At 38.0% G+C, this 23,647-nt stretch overlaps 2 protein-coding genes across 2 annotated transcripts; both read left to right on the plus strand.

Annotated features, from left to right (window-relative positions):
- The first annotated feature begins 3,020 nt into the window (after window positions 1–3,020).
- Window positions 3,021–6,310, plus strand: LOC128223320 (uncharacterized). Its single transcript, XM_052932598.1, has 7 exons — window positions 3,021–3,093; window positions 3,318–3,479; window positions 4,155–4,344; window positions 4,533–4,726; window positions 4,920–5,117; window positions 5,304–5,663; window positions 6,136–6,310. The coding sequence occupies exons 1-7, from the start codon at window positions 3,036–3,038 to the stop codon at window positions 6,141–6,143; spliced, it is 1,170 nt and encodes a 389-aa protein (XP_052788558.1). The 5' UTR covers window positions 3,021–3,035; the 3' UTR covers window positions 6,144–6,310.
- Window positions 6,311–12,552: 6,242 nt separating this feature from the next.
- Window positions 12,553–20,510, plus strand: LOC128223321 (uncharacterized PE-PGRS family protein PE_PGRS46-like). The gene is made up of 13 exons (XM_052932599.1): window positions 12,553–12,623; window positions 13,523–13,593; window positions 14,250–14,429; window positions 15,736–16,083; window positions 16,292–16,483; window positions 16,670–16,843; window positions 17,015–17,212; window positions 17,392–17,805; window positions 17,995–18,393; window positions 18,583–18,981; window positions 19,172–19,570; window positions 19,756–20,154; window positions 20,359–20,510. Exons 1-13 carry the CDS (start codon window positions 12,553–12,555, stop codon window positions 20,508–20,510), a joined length of 3,396 nt encoding a protein of 1,131 aa, XP_052788559.1.
- Window positions 20,511–23,647: the final 3,137 nt, after the last annotated feature.

Consider the following 23,647-nt stretch of genomic DNA (forward strand, 5'->3'; position numbering starts at 1 on the left):
GGACCTCTCAAAAGCATTCGACTGCCTGCCTGAAGCTTAAAGCATATGGTATCTCAACTGCAGCATGTAAACTTACGCACATCTATCTTAAAAACAGGACAAAAAATGGTCAAATTGGAAGGCATGCCACAAGGGCCTCTAGTCTTCAACAATAAGGCAGCCTTGTGTTATTATGCAGATGACAATACTCTGTGTGTTTGATAAAAATCTTGATGTTGTTAAGACCACTTAACTAAGAAGAAAAATAACATTGTGTTAAACTGGTTTACTTCCAATCAGTTGCAGGCTATCCCTTACATATTTCAAGGAATTTCAGTTGGCTCAAAGTCTGTTTAAGAAATAAAACAAATCAATTTACTTACTCCCATTAATGTTTATGAAGAGGAGGTTAAACTTTTAGCGTTGAGGTAGATATTTTATTAGATTTTGATGCCCAGGTGTCTAAAGAAAGCAAAATATAGCAACAAAGCAATTGAACATCCTTCAAACACTTAGCATATTTTTGACAGAATAATACCAGAAAACCGTGTAGATGTGCCATCAGTATGAACAAATAAATATGGATACATCCGCATTGAAGCCAGTCATGTATGGAACAACCTCCAAAATGAAATAAGGTGCTCTCAAAACTACATGGAATTTAGAAGACTGATCCGCACCTGGACAGGTCCCTTTTGTAAATGCTGAATGTGAAAATAATATTTTATAACTTAAAACATAAGAAAAAAAATAGAATTATGAGGTGTTTCACTGAATATCTTTTATCCTTTGTCATCACTGAATAGGAGATTTGCTTTCAGTGGAATAGCTAACATCCACTGGACAAAATTGCATAAATAAAACTGAAAAAGTTTAGCGGGATATTTGAATATGAATAAAAAATATCAAATTAAATAGCAGGGTCTAATATCTATTATTGACAGTTTCAAATGTATAGATCATTAAAATCTGTCAAACACATACAACAACTTGTGTGTTTGTTCATCAAGTATTGTTACCGTGTCAGGATTTTGCATTTTCAATTAATATTCTTACACAGTAGTGGGAGCTGATATTGTCAGGACAGTGACCGGGCAGACGTTTGAATGGTTATCTGTAGGTACTGATTGACCCAATCAAAGGAGCAACCATGCCTTAGAACGCTACTGTTTCTGATAATATCAACAAAGTCTTGTAGTATTTAAATTACATGATACATTAAATACCTCCACTTAGCAATACTTGTTTAAGTTGTTTACCAGCAAGCTGAATTATTATTACACATGACTGTACCATGCTGCAATATAATGCACATTTTGCTACTTACAAAAGTATTGATATGTTATGTATTGTTGTGTTTCATGTCGGAAAACAGCTCATTGTGCTAATATTCCATGTTAGTATATACTCGACTTTAATTAAAGATTCATGTAGGTTGAATGTTTTACAAGACCAAGATACAAATCAGCGTTTTCTTGTTTTCTCCTTTTTTAAATAGGTTTCTTTAACACTATTTTCTTTTACTTAACTTTTCACGGATATAATTATAATAATTAAACGCAACGAATAGTATCATCAAACGCAAATCACAATAACTTTAAGCATATGTAATTTATATTCATACATTATTTGTATTTGTCATTGTTTTGTATTATGTTCTAAATGTAAAAGTACTAAGCTTGATGTAAACTTCATCTTGTGAAAGTTGAACTTTGTTTTGCGAAAACAAATAGAAACAAACATGTTAATCTCAAACCTTTTCTTATTAAATTAAATTCAAGGGCATAGCAAACAATATTCACCATGGCGTCACCGCAGACAATGTTTTACACAATTTATGTGCAACGACATTGGCTTCAACAGATGTGTTGTATGTGCAATGTCCACTAAAATCATCTCGTACAAACATTCCCACCAGGTAGTATCAAGGACATGCACAAGTAAATTTGTCAATTCATTTTAAGAAAATGAAAATATCATCTGAGCAACAAAGTGCAATTCTAGACTCATAGATCTAAAGTGCGTACAACGAATAACAATTACATTCGGACACAACTTCACCCTAAAAAATAGATAAATAAATGTCCCGACTTATATACCCTATAATCCCTCCCACCCCATTATCCCGGCTTACCTACCCGACTTTCTCTCCAACCCAAGTATCCCGATTTCCCTACCCCATTATCTCTCCCACCCCATTATCCCGAATTACCTACCTTATAATCCCTCCCACCCCATTATCCCGACTTACCTACCCTATGATCCCTCATACCACATCATTCCAACTTACCTACCCCATTATCTCTCCCACCCCATTATCCCGACTTCCCTACCCTATAATCCCTCCCACCCCATTATCCCGACTTACCTACCCTATAATCCCTCATACCACATCATTCCAACTTACCTACCCCATTATCTCTCCACACCCCAGTATCCCGAATATCCTACCCAATTATTATGGGGCAGTGAAATCGGAAACAAATATTTTTTTAGATTTATTTGAAATGTATACATTTAAATTAACCTTAATATTAATAATTATAAAAAATAAAAATAAATATGCATGTTCCTTTTCGTGCGGCAGTGGTTATGTTGCATCAAGTGATGCACTTCGTAACAATAACATGCACATGTAAAAGCAACGGTTTAATTGACGCGAGAGAATCATACGAACGGCTCATTGTCTTTTATCACCGTGTTTACATATTTACATACAAGGTAATAATTTCTGCATTATTCATCCATGTAATGATATGTAAGTTGATCAAATAGGTTCCGGGACTTTTGATATAAAAGTCGCGCAATCTCGTAAGCAATTCGCATTCGACGTCTTACCTCAACGCAGGGTAAGTCATTCAATAATTTACTCAGGTTTTTTTTTAAGATTGAGAAAAGAGTGCACGAAATATTAAGCCAAAAATAACTTAGATATAACCGTTAAAGATATGCGTTATTCTTTTACAATAGAGTACTATAACATGTGTATATTAATTGCAATAAGCTATATGGATATTAATAAATCTGTATTTATAGATTTCAGACAATCTACAACGATGCAGATACTCTTAATCACTAGTCTGCTAGTCGGCACTACTCTGGCCGTCGGCAAAGGTCCGTTTTATTTCGTTGAACAGATTTATGTACAATACAGTTAACAATGTATAAATAATTAAGTTTGTTTCTATCTTAAATATAAAACAAATATGTTTTGCAATAAAGTCAATATATCTATTCAACTTAATATTCTCGTGAAATGTATACCTATATAGACGTATTATTGCTATACGGTTTTCGTAACATTACAATTAAGGAAATTTTCATCTGCTTTTGCTCAGGTAGTTATGGTGGAGGTTTTGGTGGTGTAAGTGGCGGCGCCTCAGGAGGAATTGGTGGTTCAATAACCGGTGGCGGTGCTCTTGGAGGTGGCGGTGGGGGATCCGGAAGTGGCAATGTAATGGTTGTTGCTGGTGGCGGCGGTGGTTCTGGATATCCTTACGGTATTACTCTCAAACAAATCATTCCAGTAAGATCTCCATTTTTAACATATATTGAATATGCGACTATAAGAGCTCGATTTTACCAGAAAGCTTTATCAGCGCTCTTGGCTATTAAATTATTTTTGGATATTTTGGTGTTTGTTCAAGAAAAAGGAAAACTAATACGTTTATTTTAATAAAATTCGTGAACTATTTCTTTATTGCTAAATTAACATAAGAAAACTCGGAAACCTTTGTTTAAAAAAAATCTGGCACTTTGCAAACCAATCATAGAGAAAGCTGTTAACTCCATTTAATATTGCCTAACAATAAATAAGCAATTAAGAGCAGAACAGTTATAATTTTAAAAACAATTTAGTACTTCGTTGTACCCCTCTAGATGTGGTATGAATGAAGAATTTTTAACAGAGTGATTTTATACATGGTTTTCAATGTATGCAGTAATATGAGACTTACAAAATAATATTTAAAGCTGATTCATTTTCCTCAAAAACGTATATAAAAGGGTATTTTTATGCTCAAATAAACATAAAAATAGGCAAAAGTAATCCAAGGATTTTCATGTTGCTCTTTTTTAATCTTTTTGCCTTGACATACAAGATAACCAATGGTGGAAACATTATGTTATTCGCTCTCAAATTGTTGATACAAATGATGTTTCATGCTTTACCACAGGGGGTATTGGTGCTGGCGGTCCCGGTGGCTCTGGTGGCCCTTGGGGCCCTAGCGGCTGGAGAATAGGCGGCGCCGGAAGCGTATCCGGTAGCTTCGGACCTGGCGATCAGAGCTCTTTTGGAAGAGGGATTGACGGCACCGGTTCAGGACCAAGCAATGGATTTGGATTCGGTGGATCTTTCGGAGGAATGTATAAGTCTTTTCACGAAGAAGGAAAAAATATTAAACTTTTCGCAGTTTGTCAAGTAGGTGTTTAGTATTTTAGATGTTCCCAAGATGCGTTCATATTTCGACAGCTTTGGATGAATAAACAAACAGCATTGCGTAGTTTGGATAAATCAATTGCAATCACAAATAGTTTAAATAAATTCCAGGCAGTGCATTTGTAAGCGGTGGACCCAATGCTGGTGGACCGACATTCGGTCCCGTGTCCGGAGGTCCTAGTTACGGTGGTCCTACTTCCGGAGGTGCTGTTACTGGTCCCAGTGGCTCGTTCCCGGGCGGCCTCGTTTTTGGTGGCCCCACCGGTGCTAGACCAAGCACTGGATTTGGCGTTAGTGAATCTTTCGGAGGTATGGAAAAGTATTTAACGAAGATATTATATTCAGAAACTTTTAAAATGCAGTTTGTCAAAATTTTGTTTAACTATTGAAAAGGTTTACCATGTGTGATAAGTGACCTTCATCAGCTGAAAATGACGCAAAACAGCAATCTCAGTAACAATGAATAAATTGTAATTTAAATTATTTAACTTAAAATTTCCAGGCGGGGCATTTTTAAGTGGTGTTCCCACGTTTGGTGGACAGACATTCGGTCCAGTGTCTGGAGGCCTTCTTTCCGGTGGCCCAATTTCCGGAAGTGCTGCATCTGGCCCCTTTGGCTCGTTCCCGGGCGGCCTTGTTTCTGTTGGCCCCACCGGTGCTAGACCAAGCAATGGATTTAGATTTGGTGGATCTTTCAGAGGCATGAATGAGTCTTTAACAAAGATAAACAAATATTGAAACTTTCAAATTACAGTTTTTTAAAATTTGTTTTACTATTGAAAAGTTCAGACTTACTTCTATCAGCTTAATACGTACGCTAAATAACATTGCACAGTTCGAATTCATGAATTTAAATCTTTAAATAAGTATTTTACTATTTTTTTAGGCGGCGCATTTGTAAGCGGTGGACCAACTGCTGGTGGACCGACATTTGGTCCAGTGTCCGCAGGACCTGTCTCCGGTGGCCCCATGTCCGGAGGTGCTGTATCTGGCCCCAGTGGTCCCTTCTCGGGTGGTCCTGTCTCTGGTGGTCCTGTAGCTAGTCCGAGTGGCTTCTTCACAGGCAGAACTAGTGGTACCGTCGTTATGACAAGTGGACAAAGAGGCCCTGCTCCTGGTCTCCCCATTTCCGGGTCTCGACTTCCAGTGTTCGGAGGATCTGGTGCCGGCGTTGTAAGTGGCGACTTCGGGGGTGCAATCGGAGGCAGTTTGGGAGGAAATGTCGGTGGTTCATCCGTTAGAAAAAGTGAGTTATTGCCGTTGATCTATTTGAAGTATAATTGTATAGTTAGGCTTTAGGTATCAGCAAACCGAAATGTTTTACTCGATTGCTGATATTGAACGATGTCTAATGTTTAATCTAACGATTATATATTAAATTCTCGCATGGTTTATCAGTCTATAGGCATATAAACACAAAGGTGCAAAATATGGTTTCAAATTAAAATTAAATTTTCTGCAACAATCAGGAGATATATATATATCGCTTAAGTTGACTCTCCAAAAATGAAACAATTCTTTAAATGAGCATTCATATTTTTGGGGAAGCAACGTGTTTTACAAACAATGACAATGATCAAATAACTTATATTAATTCACTAGCGAAAGTGTTGAAAGTGTTGTCATTTATTATGTTGCCTTAAAAGTTTCGAATAAGCATCTATGACGCAATGTTTTTGGACATTTAAATGAATACGAACATTGTGGTACATTTTCAGCCTACTAGCCGACGATGATTTGCCAGTGTCTTTTGCATTCAGTACCGACGTCAACTGGACCGGTTTTACCGACGAGATATATTATATTTTATTTAAATTATAATCAATTAGTTCGCTTATATACTCTCTTATATTGTTGATTTGTTTTTCCCAAATGCCATGTTGAGAATGAGTCCTTTTACGGCTTAATAAAAAAATGTATCCAACTGTGTTACTAGTTGTTAGAACACTACTTCAATTCTTATCAATTTGTTCGCTTTAATACTCCGTTTGTATGTTTGTATGTTGGTTGTATTTCCCAAATGTCATGTTAAGATTTCGTTGAGATATGTAATGATGTCATGTTACGGCTTCTGAAGCAATAAATAATTGTCTTTCATAATGTGTTTGTTATAAGATATGCATGCAGCTGCAGCATTGTTTAATTCTCAATTGTTTGAACACCGAATAGAGATACAACATTGTGAAGTGTCTAGTTGTTAAAAAACTACGTTCAAATGTCAATACCTTAATGTTTTCCTATGATAAAAACATAGAATAACTCATGAACACAGATTTGGAAGTGGCATTGGCTGTTTGGTTTGACTACCTGCCTTAGATTAAAAAGACACTTCAAAGAACGTTTATGAATTTGTCAGATTAATTGGCTATTTGATAGGTTTGCATGTTACAACAAAAGCGTTAAAGCAAGAGTAGAAAAAAAACAATATTCTTAAACATTTTCTGGGTTATGCGGAATCTCAAGTGTGTGCGCACTGATGCAGATGCAAAACGAAATGTCAATGAACGTATACAAAATATCCTGACGCCCCTATTCCTAGGGAAAATGTAAAGAAGCCAAATACAAATCATGCCAATGAAGTTTACAAGCAGTAACGAAGATGTCTACTAGCAATATTATTCAATGTACTTCAAGCTTTGTGTCGGATGTTTACTTTCTGGCGAATTCGACGCATGTGCAAGCATTTGAAAGTTTCCTCAATAAAGCATAGCAATAGTTCAAGGTGTGCTTTAACGAAATGGTAGTTTAGTTTAACCCCTTCCCAGCCGTCAATGTTACGTCGATGTCGTTTTAATCTTTGATTAAAAGTAACAAGAAAATGTTAACATTTTTAATTTAAGAAAAAAGATAATTGGTTGCCACCAAAAGAAAAAAAAAACATTGTAATAACAGCCAAGACCATTTATATCGTGCTTGAGAGTGATATTAAAAGAGCGTTTGGTTAATTTTATATACTTGAGAGCTTCAGTAAAACACACTGTTTTCATCGCCTGTGTTATTTTCAATTCCAGATAATAATTCTAATGTACTTAAAGGATGAAATATTCGAGTATTTCGAAACAATAACACGCGTTGTTCGCCGTATCTAGTACATTTAAAGAAATAATTTCTGCATATTCTGTTCCTTATCCACAGTCACCAATAGGAGTATCACGAAAAAAACTTATATGGAGATGTGCATTTATTTGCTGCAAGCATTTCTGATTCTTGTATTGTGGATATAAGAAATTCTGTCTAAGATTAAGAGTTTTAATAAGTTTATATTTTAACAAGCTTATTGACACAAGCACTTGAGAGACTGAATTATTAATTTGACTTATACGGTCGTGCAATGTTCCATTCGCTATAAACCAATGCCGTACGTGTTAATAATTCCAAACAAAGTTCAACAAAGTATCGTTGAACATAATATTTGGTTGAATTTGATTGCATAAAAAAGCCATTGTTAAGCCCAATTTAAAATCTTTTTATGATCGCTAATTAGTGTATATTCAATATGACTGGTATCTGACGAAAAAATGGCTTGCGAGCTATTATCTGCAAAGTGTCGCGTTGTACTAACAAGGGAGTTGTTAATGGCATTAACATTAATAAGAAAAGCAATGGACCAAGTACAGACCCTTGAGGTACACCAGCATTAGCATTGCGTACTTAAGATGACGTTTGTCCAATAATGTGCTTATACGACAAATAATGAAAACTCCAATCGTTCTCATTGTGTTCGATGCCATATTCTTGTATTTTAAAAATATGTCAGACTCTGACAACAGCTTTGAACATATCACAGAAAACCATGCAAGTTGATTTATTTTCATCAAATGCCTTACATATTTGATTGTATATATCAATCACCTGAAAAGCCGTGGAGAGACCAGGTAAAAACTCAGATTTTAAATTATAAATAAGAATATTGGGAAGTAGATGATGGCAGACATATTTGAAAAAAATACGTTCAATAATCTTTCCTACGCAGTTTATTCACGAAATCGGTCGATAATTAGACAGAAGAGATCTATTATCCTTTTTTCCGTTACATAGGAGTAACATTGGCTATTTTTCGAAAAGCAGGATACACGCATTCACAAAGCGATTTATGAAACAATAATTGTAACGGATACGGTAGAAAACGTTGGGGTTTTTTTTCAAAATTTTATGACTTATCAGATCCGGTCCACATGCTTTATTTATCACCAGATTATTTAAAATGTATTTAAAATGTCAGAGGGAAAAAAATCCATAAATATCTCATATATGAGATATTGTATGCTGGACCAGAACCTGGCTTACTTCCGGCAACATGGATTCACGGAAAAATTGACGGTGCTTAACTTCAATGATAGTGAGCTGTTTGAAGTAAAACGCGACACATCGTTTTTATTGCTTAAATCAATTGAGTTTGAACTCAATTTAAAGGAAATGTATGGTTGCCATGGTTTTCATTAACGTGAAACGCTATAAATGGTGTTTTTCCAATCTGAAGTGTTGCCTCTTTTTCATTGAAATGTATAGGCAAATTTACTAGAAGTGTTTAATCTGACTGGTCCAAATTGCTTTGTTTAAGAAGTGTAATCTTTGCTATGAAATATATGGCATCTTACTTTTTCAGCAAGACACTACTATTAAATGCATTTATATTGTCCGGTTGATTTAAGTATTCCATTTTCTGGTTATCACAATTTTCACCTATTTTTTAATTAATTCGTCTGCATTCCTGTGAGCACGCACACTGTCCAAAAATGGTAAAATATTCATTGCTAGAACTTGAAATGCGTGCAAAGATGTGTGGAGCAGCAACATTTGATGCCATATGGGTCCAGGTTCAGTTTAAAAACCTCGAAGAATGGCTTTTTGTCAAAACGCTTAAAATTAAAGACGCACAGGTGATTGGATGGCATTCACTGAAACTAGAAAACCTGTCAGGGACAATCAGATTGATCTAGAAGTGTGTGTATTTATGTATGTACTATCAAAAGTCTTTTTCAAAAAAGAAAATGCAGGGACTGGCCCCAGTTGGCTTCCTCTTTAACTAAGATTGCGAAAGCTACTTCAGATAGATATTTTGTTGAGTCTGAGTGATTGCACATAATTTGTACACTTAACATTTAAAGTGACACTCTTATTTAAAATCAATACAAATTCATATATTACAAACACAGTTTGAGTGATAAACTTTAAACTACTTACTAAACAATGCACTTTTGAAAAATATATATTACCAATAACAGGAGTATGACCGTGTATTTACTTGTTGAAAACGCAAAAATATTAAATGATTGGTGAATGCTGAAAGATTTACTCTGATTTACTATCATTTCATATGGTAGATATCCCTCGTAAGAACCATTAGTTTTTTTATATTTATTCATCCTTTTTGGTATATTAAAACACTTGTATTAACTTTGGTAATTATATTTGGGAGTAAGAGTGCGTCTTTAAAATTCAGCCAAATATGTGCAGTCAGAGGGAAATATATCAGAGATTAAAGTGTTTTTGCTGGACAAGAACTACTGGTGCAGTATGAACGTTTGGTATAATAAACGGTGCTAAACTTCAAAGTGAGTGACCTTTTAGGAGAAACGCGACTTATCTTTTTTTCATTGTTTAAATCAATAGGGTTTGATCTGAATTTAAAGTGTATGTTTGTCATATTCGTGAATCGCTAAAAATGCCATTTTCTCAATCTGAAGTGTTGCCGGTTTGAATTGAATTGTAAAGGGAAATTCATTAAAAGTGTATCATCTCAAACAAAGTTTTATTCTCGGACAAGAAATTGCTGGTAAGTGTGCTCCCTAAGGTTGATAATATAGAATTGTGGAAGCTTGTTTGCCAAATCCCATAAAGCACACTTGCATCTGACTTATGACTTACTTAAGAGCAACTATGACATAACAGTGTCAGTTAATACTAGAATTCCGCGAATCGAATAGGTCGCCTGTCGGGAGCGCCGGTCATTGTCAAACCCAATTAAGTAGTAATATTTTACGCACAATAGCGAATGCAGATACTGCCATATATAGTCAATACTTCTTTGTATAATACAATCTAAAACGCAACAAACTCGCTTTAAATAAATGAGTGTATCTATTTTTCACAAGTAATGAGAAAAGGCTTGAAAATTGAAATGTGAACCTTTTGAAATATATGTGTTATGTAGTTGCTAGGTCCTAATTTTATGGCGTTTCCGACTGAAATTTTACAAAGTGTATTTAATTAAAGTTTTGAGATTTTCACAGACCGTAACTCTAGAATACATCATCCGACCTTTTTGTTTATCGAAATCAAATGAGATATTATCACCATTGCCAGTCGCCCAATCTGTAAGGATTCGATTGTGAGAGCTCACAAAGTTAATTCGGTCAAATTTACATTTTAATGGTCATATCTCCAGATGTAATAAAGTGTGGACATTGAACGAAAAAGACAACATACAACCATCGATTCAACTCATTTTAACAGTATTATTGTGATAATGAACATACATCCAATTGAAATGAGTCCTGAAATTAGGACATGAAAATTAGACGCGAATACCGGTACTACATGACGGAAATGCCGAGTAACTGCGCTCAGACGACGTATATAATGAATTACCCTTCTCTGGCCACCATGATTGAACAACCAACAATGCTGCGTGCGCTCATTTTTAACGAAAGCGCTTTGGTTAAACATTTCTTTCCAAATTTATATATGTTATACGGAAACAATTTGAATTTCCAAAATTTTACAAGTATTAAAAGCAATTGTTAAAATGGACAAATATCAAAACAATAACGGGGATATGGTAGCTCGTTCGAGCATATAGTAACAAAATATATTTTTATTTAACTATTCTGTTGCAACAAGTTTGTTCATGTATTTCATGATTTAAGTGTTATCTGAGGAAATGTTTTACAAATGCCTAAATTGCATTGCGAACTGCCATCATCATCAGTAAAATTGTTTTACAAACTACTGAAGAAAAACTATTGTTACCATTCAAGCATTGTTTCCATGAACAAAATACTGATTAATAATAGTAAAAAAGCCGAAAATTCTAAATTAATTTAGGGGTAGGGCTATGTCCCTGTAGGATCCATTGCCTGTATTTAATTCTAATGAATTTTTCATACGAAGGAAAATATCCAAACTAACGTAAATAAGTTTTTTTAACCCTGTTCATATACTTCTTTGAGCAAGAAACATTACATCGAGAATCAGAGTGTTATATTTTCACTATATTTTAAGCAAATTTGAGACTTCCACCATCAACAAATAAAAATTAAAGAATTTTAAATTAAGTGATAGACACGGTCTGCGCAGGGTGGTTGCAAAATCCTGACGTTGTAGATATTCACCGTGTTTCTGCTTACTTATACGAGCAATAAAATCCAAAGATGGTTTGCTTTCATTTCTACACAAATCAAAGACATTTACAATATTTATTCTTAATGTATGTTCTAATATGATCATAACTCATAAAACAACGGTTTTACAATTCAACCCCTTTCAATTCCTCTTGTTCCATTTGAAGTGCTCGTGTATGGCAATAAAGTTAAATATAACCTTATTTATTCTACAATTGTAACGAAATGTATATAAATTTATTCTAAGTCACTCTCGTTAGAACAGAGTAAAACAGCATACTTTTTGGAAAGGTCAGGACATTTTTACCACTCCTTCTGAATAGAGTGAATAATACGATTACAACAGACATTTCTGAACTGTTACGGTTTCCTGAATGTCCAAATAGGCATTTAAAAGCAGTTGCTTTACATAACTCTTTGCTACAATTATTTGACAATTTACTAGGATTGCAATAGTATATGGTCCATAGGTATTCTGTTAAATGTCCATGCATTGTCAAACGTTGCAAGTCGGCGATTAGCTGAACATATAGGGGTAATCGTAACATTATAACATGGGATTCGGTTTACAATCTCACACATTTCTCAACATTGTTATAACTCTTTATGTGCATTTTTGGAAGCACAGAATTGCTAGTAACTTAGTTAAAATCATTATTTATTTCATGAAATACATTGAAACACATATTGTACATGTATCACGGCAAGAATTAAGGAGATTGCTGAAAACAAATGGTATAGCCTCTCTACTAGCAACTATTATTGTCCGGGGTAAAACTTTGGTGGAACAAAATGCAATGCTATGTCCTGGGTGCGATCGAGTACAAGCACGTGAGTCGAACACACGGAAAGGAGACGTCTGCGTAGGTAGTGCATTTATAGTAGCATTCAATAAATACTATTGCTATGATGAATGCTTACATTCATATATGTTGTAATATACATTTGAATATATTTTTCAAGTGATTGCATAAGCATTGCTCGGAAGGCCGGGGTCGATGATGTTACAACTGAGCACGAAACAAAATTGCATCTACATTAGGTGTTCAAACAATTGAACATGAATCAATGATGCAACTGTATGCAGATTTTATAACAACCATTTGTTAAACACAATATTTTATTGTTTAATGACGAAATAACACGACATAAAACTACACTACTATTAATAATTAAAGGTATTAGTTCTTACGCCTAAACAAACACAGTCCCATTGTAAATCACAAAAACATATGTAGCTTTCGTTATGCAAAATAATCTTAACCCGACTGTAAAAGGTATTAGTGAGGTGCATGCTCTTGTTACAAAGCTCATTACTTAATTAAACATAACCACTGCAATCACAAAAAGGGACATTCAAAATCAACGGCTTAAATGACTCAAGCGAATCACATGTATGGTTCATTGTCTTTTATCACCGTGTTCACATGTTAACATACAAGGTAATAAATTCTGCATTTTTCATCCATGTAATGATATGTTAGCTGATCGAATGGGTTCCGAGACTATTGATATATAAGTCGCTCAATCTCGCATTCGCCATCTTATTTCAACGCAGGGTAAGTCATTTGCTGGGAATTTTTTTTTGCTAAGTTAAGATTGAAAAAGGGTGAACAAAGTATTTGCGTGCAAAATAACTAAGACAATAAGAATTAAAGGAATTCTTTTTTTTCTTTTACAATAGGGGACAGTCACATGTGTAGATAAATTAGATGGAATTAAGCTAAATTGATAATTATAAAGCAACATTGAAATATTTCAGACAATCTACAAGGATGCAGATACTCTTAATCGCTAGTCTGCTGGTCGGTACTTCTCTGGCCATTGGCAAAGGTGCGTTATGTATTAGCTGTACAGATAGAAATATGTATAAATTTGTGAACATTGAATAACTAGCTATGTTTGTTATTTCCCAAATATATAACTAACATGGGTTTCAAAAAAAGTCAATATAATAAATCATCTTCTGATTTAATACTTCTTGTGCAGTTAAAACAGAAACATGAAAATAGAGCTATAATTTCGACTTGTTTTGATAACAGTACCATTTATGATTAATATGATACCTTACATAAATGTGTATCTTCTTTGTGTATATAAAGTTGATCGGACCATATAATTATCATTGTATTTTAATAAAAATCCAGTTTGAATGGTCCGTAACTCGGCAAAAATTTAATATGGGCTGCTGACGTTATATTATAAGGACCGCTGGCATCATAAAACTTAGTTCTGCTTGCAATTATCACAACGACATTTTTTTCGCAAGTAAACATTATTGGCTTTGTTCAATAAAACACGTTAAAGGCGCTTTAAAATTGTTCAATGGTATAATAAGTATTCGGCATAATATAAGAAATATAACACACCAGTTCGGGCCATATGGCATTATAAGGACCGGCCTTCGGGTGCTGACTCGCCGGTCCTTATAATGTCAAATGACCCTCAGTGGCGTGTACTATTTCTTAATTCCATTTGCTATTGCCCAGGTGGTTACGGCGGAGGTTTTGGTGGTGCAGGTGGTGGCACCATTTCCGGCGGCACTTTAGGAGGCGGCGGTGGTTCATTTACCGGTAGCGGTGCTTTTGGAGGTGGCGGCGGCGGATCAGGAAGTGGTCATGTTATGGTTGTTGCTGGCGGCAGCGGTGGTTCTGGATATCCGGTCGAAGGTACTCTCATAGAAATCATTTGACAGTGTGTCTTTTGCTTTTGATATACTGTATAACAGTAAAGTAATAACTTCTAATTATAACAAGACAATCTTCGTTTGTTATATTTATGCACGACGATTCTCATATTGGAATATCCCAAAGACAGCAAGGGTTTTTATGGTTCGTGTAGACGTGCTGGACAAGGCTTTTACAATGGTTAAAGTGTTTCGATTAAGTGCACTAACAATCGTTTACGCGGTGTGGTACAGTGCTCGGTCAATTTATAGTATTGCAAGACATTGTTCTTTTTATGTTTTTTTATATTGCAATATGCTGTTCTTTCAGTAAGCAAGGAACTTGCAAGGTACTGACTTGTTAATTTAATTATCGGCGAAACACTGTCTATGTATACTAGGAACAATTTCTATAACTTTTTTAGTTGTGAGAAGGAGATTGGTTTTTATAACAACAGTCGTGATTTAAATTTTTATCGTTTTTTTTTTATTAAATAACAATATCCTTCAGCTTCAAATATTAACGCGACATATTCACGTGTTATAGGGTTAAAAACTAAAACAGTTTTACGTGAGAAATGTGGACAAAACATCCTCATGACAATGATTTAACAGCATCGTAAGATCAAATAAGATATCTACTGCGACCAAAAATGATCAAACTCGGCAAAAAGCGTTATTAACGCTATTGACAATTAAATTACATTAGGGTATTCGGTTTTTTTTTAATTGAATTAAAATGTGGTATTTTTAACAAAGTTTGATAACATTTATTGCCAGTATATAATTTGTGAACAACTCCGTAATTGCTTCTTAAAGATAATGAACTAAAAAATCTTGCAGAAAAGTCATGTCCTTTGAAAATGGTTCATCGAGATATTTCCCAATTCTACATGCATTTTGTTCAGCTGTAATGCACGTTTATAACTCCCTTCCATACTACATAAGCAATTCAAAGCAGAGCAGTTATGATTTTAGATTAATTCTGGTCTGCGTTGAAACTCGGTAGCTGTGGTATGGATAAACGACACTTGCATAAAATGATTTTATATCTGGTTTCCGAAGTATTTGCTGATATGAGACTCTCTTTTTTCAACTTGATGCACTTTCGCCAAAAGATAGAACATAAAATGGTCATGTCTTGCTGAAACAAACATTGCATAAAATGAGTCCAAGAAATCCTAGATTTTAATATAATTATTTTTTACTCATCACATACAATATATCCAATGGTGGAAACGGTATATATAATTCTCCACCCCAATCTCTTAATGCAAATTAAAGTGTTTCATGTCATACATTAACCATAGGGGCCTTTGGTGATGGCGGTCCTGGTGGCAATGCCGGCCCTAACGGCTGGAGAGTAGGAGCATCCGGCAGCGTAACCGGTAGCTGGGGAACTGGCGGACAGAGCTCTTGGGGTGGATTCGGGGGAAGTGAAGGACCGTTCCCCGGGGATGGCATGCCCGGAACTGGAGGTAGCAGTGTCACAGGCGGAAGTGGTGGTGTTGGCCCAACAGATGGTGTAGGTGAAGGATGGGGCGGACGAATTAGTGGTAGCTGGGGATCAACATTGGGGGGAACCGGATCAACAGGAGGGAGGAACGGAGGAGGATCCATCGGCACCGATGCTAGACCAAGCAATGGATTTGTATTCGGTAGAGCTTTCGAAGGAATGAATAAGTATTTTTAACAAAGAGTACAAAATATTATAACTTAAACAGTACGTCAATATTTGAGTTCATAATTTTAGAGGTTCACAATGTGCGATCATACTTCGCACAGCTAAAACGGATGCTAATCAACAACAGTGCAGAGTAAGGATTAACTAATTGAGATCTTAAATATTTTACATTAACATTTAAGCCAGGGCATTCGTTAGCGGTCGATCAACTGCTGGTGGACCGACATTCGGTCCAATGTCCGGAGGCCCTCGTTCCGGTGGCCCCATTTCCGGAGCATCTGTATCTGGTCCCAGCGGCTCCTTCCCGAGCGGCCCTGGTGGTCCAACCAGTGCTGGACCTAGCATTGGATTTGGATTCGGTGGATCTTTTGGAGGTATGGATAAGTCTTTAAAAAAGTACATAATATTTCAATTTAAAAAGTATATCAATATTTGGGTTCAGTATTTTAAAGATTCACAATGTGCGATCATACTTCAGACAGTTCAAACAGATGCTAAAAACAGCATTGCATAATAACGATGTTTATTTCAGATCTTTAATAGTACATATTAAACTTCAGGCGGGGCATTCATAAGCAGTGGACCTACTGCTGGTGAACCGACATTCGGTCCAGTGTCCGGAGGCCCTCGTTACGGTAGCGGAGGATCTGTATCTGGTCCCAGCGGCTCCTTCCCGAGCGGCCCTATTGCTGGTGGCCCCACCGGTGCTGGACCTAGCAATGGATTTGGATTCGGTGGATCTTTTGGAGGAATGGATAAGTTATTTATCATAGACGGAATTTTTTTCTTTTTAAAAATACAATTTGTCAATATTTTTTTGGTTCTAAATGTGATGCAAAAACAACAATATTGCATATCGAGGATAATTCAATTACAATCTTGAATATTTCACATTAAACTTCCAGGCGGTGCATTTGTAAGCAGTGGACCAACTGCTGGTGGAACGACATTTGGTCCAAGGTCCGGAGGCCCTATTTCCAGTGGCCCTGTTTCAGGAGGTCCTTTATCTGGTCCCAGTGGTTCCTTCCCGGGCGGCCCAGTTTCTGGTGGCCCCACCGGTGCTGGACCAAGCAATGGATTTGAATTTAGTGGATCTATCGGAGGTTTGGATAAGTACATAACAAAAATAAACGTAATATTAAAATACATTTTGTTAAAATTTTGGCTTACTATTGAAAAGGTTCGCAAATTGCAATTATAGTTTGGGCAATTCAAATGCATGCAAAAAAAACATAGCATAGTGACGATGTTTTTAAAAAAAAAAGTTTTATTCAATTTACAGGCGGGGCATTTTTAAGCGGTGGACCCACTGCTCGGGGATCTACATTCGGTCCAGCGTCCAGAAGCCCTGCTTCCGGTCGTCCCATGTCCGGAGGCTCTGTAACTGGTCCCAGTGGCTCCTTCCCGGGTGGTCCTGTCTCTGGTGGTCCCATTTCTGGAGGTCCTGAAGCTGAGCCCAATGGCTTCTACCCAGGCGGCACAATTTCAGGTGGAGCCAGCGGTACCCTCGTCATGTCAAGCGGACCTAGCGGGCTAAGGTCCGGAGGCCCTGTTTCCAGTGGACCTGTTTCCAATGGACCTGTTTCCGGAGGTCCTTTATCTGGTCCCAGTGGTTCCTTCCCGGGCGGTCCAGTTTCTGGTGGCCCCACCGGTACTGGACCAAGCAATGGATTCGATTTTAGTGGATCTATCGGGGGTATGGATAAATACCTAAATAAGATAAAAAAAAATATTGAAACTTATTAAAATACAGTTTGTCAAAATTTTTGTTTACTAAGGTTCGCTAAGTGCGATCATACGTCAATTAAAATGGATGCAAATAACAGCATGGCATAATAAGGATGAATTTAAAAAAAAATGAATATATTTTTCATTGAATTTACAGGCGGGGTATCATTAAGCGGTGGACCCACTGCTCGGGGACCTACATTCGGTCCAGTGTCCGGAAGACCTGTTTCCGGTGGTCCCATATCCGGAGGCCCGGTGTCTGGTCCCAGTGGCTCCTTACCGGGTGGCCCTGTCTCTGGTGGTCCCTCTTCCAGAGGTTCTGTAGCTGGGCCCAGTGGCTTTTACCCAGGCGGCACATTTTCAGGTGGAGCCAGCGGTACCCTCGTCATGACAAGCGGACCTAGTGGGCCAAGGTCCGGAGGCCCTGTTTCCAATGGACCTGTTTCTGGAGGTCCTTTATCTGGTCCCAGTGGTTCCTTCCCGGGCGGCCCAGTTTCTGGTGGCCCAACCGGTACTGGACCAAGCAATGGATTTGAATTTAGTGGATCTATCGGGGGTATGGATAAATACCTAAATAAGATATAAAAAAATATTGAAACTTATTAAAATACAGTTTGTCAAAGTTTTTGTTTACTAAGGATCGCTAAGTGCGATCATACGTCAATTAAAATGGATGCAAATAACAGCATGGCATAATATGGATGAATTTAAAAAAATGTCTTAATATTATTCATTTAATTTACAGGCGGGGTATCTTTAAGCGGTGGACCCACTGCTCGGGGACCTACATTCGGTCCAGTGTCCGGAAGACCTGTTTCCGGTGGTCCCATATCCGGAGGCCCGGTGTCTGGTCCCAGTGGCTCCTTCCCGGGTGGCCCTGTCTCTGGTGGTCCCTCTTCCAGAGGCTCTGTAGCTGGGCCCAGTGGCTTCTACCCAGGCGGCACATTTTCAGGTAGAGCCAGCGGTACCCTCGTCATGACAAGCGGACCTAGCGGGTCAAGGTCCGGAGGCCCTGTTTCCAGTGGACCTGTTTCCGGAGGTCCTTTATCTGGTCCCAGTGGTTCCTTCCCGGGCGGCCCAGTTTCTGGTGGCCCCACCGGTACTGGACCAAGCAATGGATTTGATTTTAGTGGATCTATCGGGGGTATGGATAAGTACCTAAATAAGATAAAAAAAAATATTGAAACTTATTGAAATACAGATTGTCAAAACAATTGTTTACTAAGGTTCGCTAAGTGCGATCATACGTCAATTAAAATGGATGCAATAACAGCATGGCATAATTAGGATGAATTTAAAAAAAAATGTTTTAATATTATTCATTTAATTTACAGGCGGGGTATCTTTAAGCGGTGGACCCACTGCTCGGGGACCTACATTCGGTCCAGTGTCCGGAAGACCTGTTTCCGGTGGTCCCATATCCGGAGGCCCTGTGTCTGGTCCCAGTGGCTCCTTCCCGGGTGGCCCTGTCTCTGGTGGTCCCTCTTCCAGAGGCTCTGTAGCTGGGCCCAGTGGCTTCTACCCAGGCGGCACATTTTCAGGTAGAGCCAGCGGTTCCCTTGTCATGACAAGCGGACCTAGCGGGTCAAGGTCCGGAGGCCCGGTTTCCAATGGACCTGTTTCCGGAGGTCCTTTATCTGGTCCCAGTGATTCCTTCCCGGGCGGCCCAGTTTCTGGTGGCCCCACCGGTACTGGACCAAGCAATGGATTTGATTTTAGTGGATCTATCGGGGGTATGGATAAGTACCTAAATAAGATAAAAAAAATAATATTGAAACTTATTGAAATACAGATTGTCAAAACAATTGTTTACTAAGGTTCGCTAAGTGCGATCAAACGTCAATTAAAATGGATGCAAATAACAGCATGGCATAATAAGGATGAATTTAAAAAAAAAAAAAAATTATTTAATTTACAGGCGGTCCATTTTTAAGCGGTGGACCCACTGCTCGGGGACCTACATTCGGTCCAGTGTCCGGAAGACCTGTTTCCGTAGGTCCCATATCCGGAGGCCCTTTGTCTGGTCCCAATGGCTCCTTCCCGGATGGCCCTGTCTCTGGTGGTCCCTCTTCCAGAGGCTCTGTAGCTGGGCCCAGTGGCTTCTACCCAGGCGGCACATTTTCAGGTAGACCCAGCGGTACCCTTGTCATGACAAGCGGACCTAGCGGGCCAAGATCCGGAGGCCCTGTTTCCAATGGACCTGTTTCCGGAGGTCCTTTATCTGGTCCCAGTGGTTCCTTCCCGGGCGGCCCAGTTTCTGGTGGCCCCACCGGTACTGGACCAAGCAATGGATTTGAATTTAGTGGATCTATCGGGGGTATGGATAAGTACCTAACAAAGATATAAAAAAATGAAACTTATTAAAATAAGCCTGTCAAAATTTTGTTTACTAAGCTTCGCTAAGTGTGATCATACTTTGGTTAATTGAAATGAATGCAAATAACAGCATGGCATAATAAGGATGAATTTAAAAAAAGGTTTTAATATTATTCATTTAATTTACCGGCGGGGCATTTTTAAGCGGTGGACCCACTGCTCGGGGACCTTCATTTGGTCCAGTGTCCGGAAGCCCTGTTTCCGGTGGTCCCATATCCGGAGGCCCGGTGTCTGGTCCCAGTGGCTCCTTACCGGGTGGCCCTGTCTCTGGTGGTCCCTCTTCCAGAGGTTCTGTAGCTGGGCCCAGTGGCTTCTACCCAGGCGGCACATTTTCAGGTAGAGCCAGCGGTACCCTCGTCATGACAAGCGGACCTAGCGGGCCAAGATCCGGAGGCCCTGGTTCCAATGGACCTGTTTCCGGAGGTCCTTTATCTGGTCCCAGTGCTTCCTTCCCGGGCGGCCCAGTTTCTGGTGGCCCCACCGGTACTGGACCAAGCAATGGATTTGAATTAAGTGGATCTATCGGGGGTATGGATAAGTACCTAACAAAGATATAAAAAAATGAAACTTATTAAAATAAGCCTGTCAAAAATTTTGTTTACTAAGCTTCGCTAAGTGCGCTCATACCTTGGTTAATTGAAATGAATGCAAATAACAGCATGGCATAATAAGGATGAATTTAAAAAAAGGTTTTAATATTATTCATTTAATTTACCGGCGGGGCATTTTTAAGCGGTGGACCCACTGCTCGGGGACCTTCATTCGGTCCAGTGTCCGGAAGACCTGTTTCCGGTGGTCCCATATCCGGAGGCCCGGTGTCTGGTCCCAGTGGCTCCTTACCGGGTGGCCCTGTCTCTGGTGGACCCTCTTCCAGAGGTTCTGTAGCTGGGCCCAGTGGCTTCTACCCAGGCGGCACATTTTCAGGTGGAGCCAGCGGTACCCTCGTCTTGACAAGCGGATCTAGCGGGCCTAGCAGCCCGGTTCAAGGCGGTCCCGTTTACAATGGCCCAGGAGGATCCATGCCTGACCTTCCGGTGTTCGGTGGAGCTGGTCCAGGTGTTGTGGATGGTGGCTTTGGAGGCACATTTGGAGGCGATTTCGGTGGAAACGTCGGAGGCGTCTCCATTGACAGAAGTCAGTTATTACTCATGATCGGTATTTAGAAAAAAAATACAATGGTAAAAATAATTAATTTCAGTTTCTATGAACTGTGGGTTTTTAAAAGGTAACAAAATAGTAACCAAAGTTGTAAGTTTTCAAATTTCAACCTGAGTGTATCAAAAATGGTTTCATTTCTGCAAATCTTACGATACTAGCATACACTATTTGTACATGTGTGGTGTTGCAAATTTAATTATGATACATTCATATATTCAAATTAATATCAAATGGCATATTATATTATAGGCATTTTCGATAAGTTTAATCAAAATGAATACGGACTTGGTTATTTATTTCCAGCCTACTAGTTTCTTCCACTAAGCAACAGAACACGGTAGCATCATGGGACGTTGTCAAAATATCCCGACGATGAGTTGCCCGTGTATTTTCCTTTCTTTACCAACGTCGACGGGATCAGTATTACCGACGAGATGTATTGTATTTGAGTTGTATTTTAAGTTATTACTTTGCTTATATACACCCTTGTATTGTTGTGTTGTAATTCCCAAATCCCATGCTGATAATGCGTTGAGACATGTTCTGTTGTTATGTTACGGGCTTTAAGCAATAAAATGTTGTGTTTAATATTGAGTTTGTTTTTTTGATCAGCGTGCAGCTGCAACATTGTTGAATGTTCAATTGTTACAACACTACGTGTAGATGTCAATACGTCTATGCTTTAATAATGATAAAACCATAACAGAAGATTCGCTTTAATTGGCATCATAGAAGTACTTGGGGTTTACCTATACGTTTATTATTATTTGTTTTATTGATAAGTTTCCTCAAGTTAATGCATACTTTGATAAGATTTACCTTTTGCGTTTTATCTTTATTAAGAATTGTTAGAATAAGAGTGAGGTTTGTGCACATAAACTGGTTTAAACCCCCAGTAAATTTACACTTTACTGACCGTTCCAAGGCGGTACCTAACAATTCTTGATAAACATACCTATTTTTTATATATAGTATGTATGCACTGTGCTGTTTGTGGAGTTTTGTGCTGTTCTTCTATGTTTCTTGTTTGTGATTTTATGTTCTATGTCTTTGGCGTTTACCCCGTGCCACTAAACCGGGTCTATGTTTAAACTTTTTGCTACTGAGCTTGTTTCTGTAGCTTTTTGCATAAATATTCAGTTCAAAAAGCATAACTCAGGAATAACAAATTAATTGGCAAGGTTATTTAGCTGTTTTCATGTATCCCTCATGTCATTAAATCAAGGTTAGAAAACAACAATAGTATTAAACAAGTTCTTGGTTATATGAAAACCTCAAATATATATGCACTGATGAGATGCAAAAGCACGTATGAACGTATGAAAAATATCTTGACGCCTCCTAGATCAATTGCAATAAGACCAATTACAAACCCATGCATAAGTAACAAAGATATATACTAGTCGTATTATTCATCTAGTAATACATCAACTTGTCAGACGACTTCTTTCAGGCGATTGCGACTCATGTGCTACTAATCGAACGCATCCATTGCAGTTTGTTTCACCAAATTTTAATTCTCGGACAAGAACCAGCAAGCAAGTATGTGTTTCTTAAATTTGACAATTAAAGTCAAGTCAGGTCAAACAACGTTTATTCTCTCGTACCATAATATATGGCAAAAGAGGTATATAAAATGAACATAAATGACATGGCGGCAGATACATGTTTAAATTAACTTGTATACTAAACCTCATTTTAAAAAGCTGTGTGAAGTTAGCTAAACATACGACATTGGACATTGGACATTCAAAATCGAATGTTGTGCTGGCACGACATTGGACATTGGACATTCAAAAGTGAAAGTCGTGCTAGCACGACATTGGACATTGGACATTCATAATCGAATGTTGTGCTGACACGACATTGGACATTGGACATTCAAAAGTGAAAGTCGTGCTAGCACGACATTGGACATTGGACATTCATAATCGAATGTAGTGCTGGCACGACATTGGACATTGGACATTCAAAAGTGAAAGTCGTGCTAGCACGACATTGGACATTGGATATTCATAATCGAATGTTGTGCTGGCACGACATTGGACATTGGACATTCAAAAGTGAAAGTCGTGCTGGCACGACATTGGACATTGCACATTCAAAAACGATTGTCGTGCCGGCACGACATTGGACATTGGACATTCATAATCGAATGTTGTGCTGGCACGACATTGGACATTGTACATTCAAAAGTGAAAGTCGTGCTAGCAGTTAGCACATTCAAATCAATGTATGACATGTTTTATGAATGAATGGTTTTTTTTACCGACTTT

Source organism: Mya arenaria, chromosome 17 (assembly GCF_026914265.1).
Source record: "Mya arenaria isolate MELC-2E11 chromosome 17, ASM2691426v1".
Taxonomy (NCBI): domain Eukaryota; kingdom Metazoa; phylum Mollusca; class Bivalvia; order Myida; family Myidae; genus Mya; species Mya arenaria.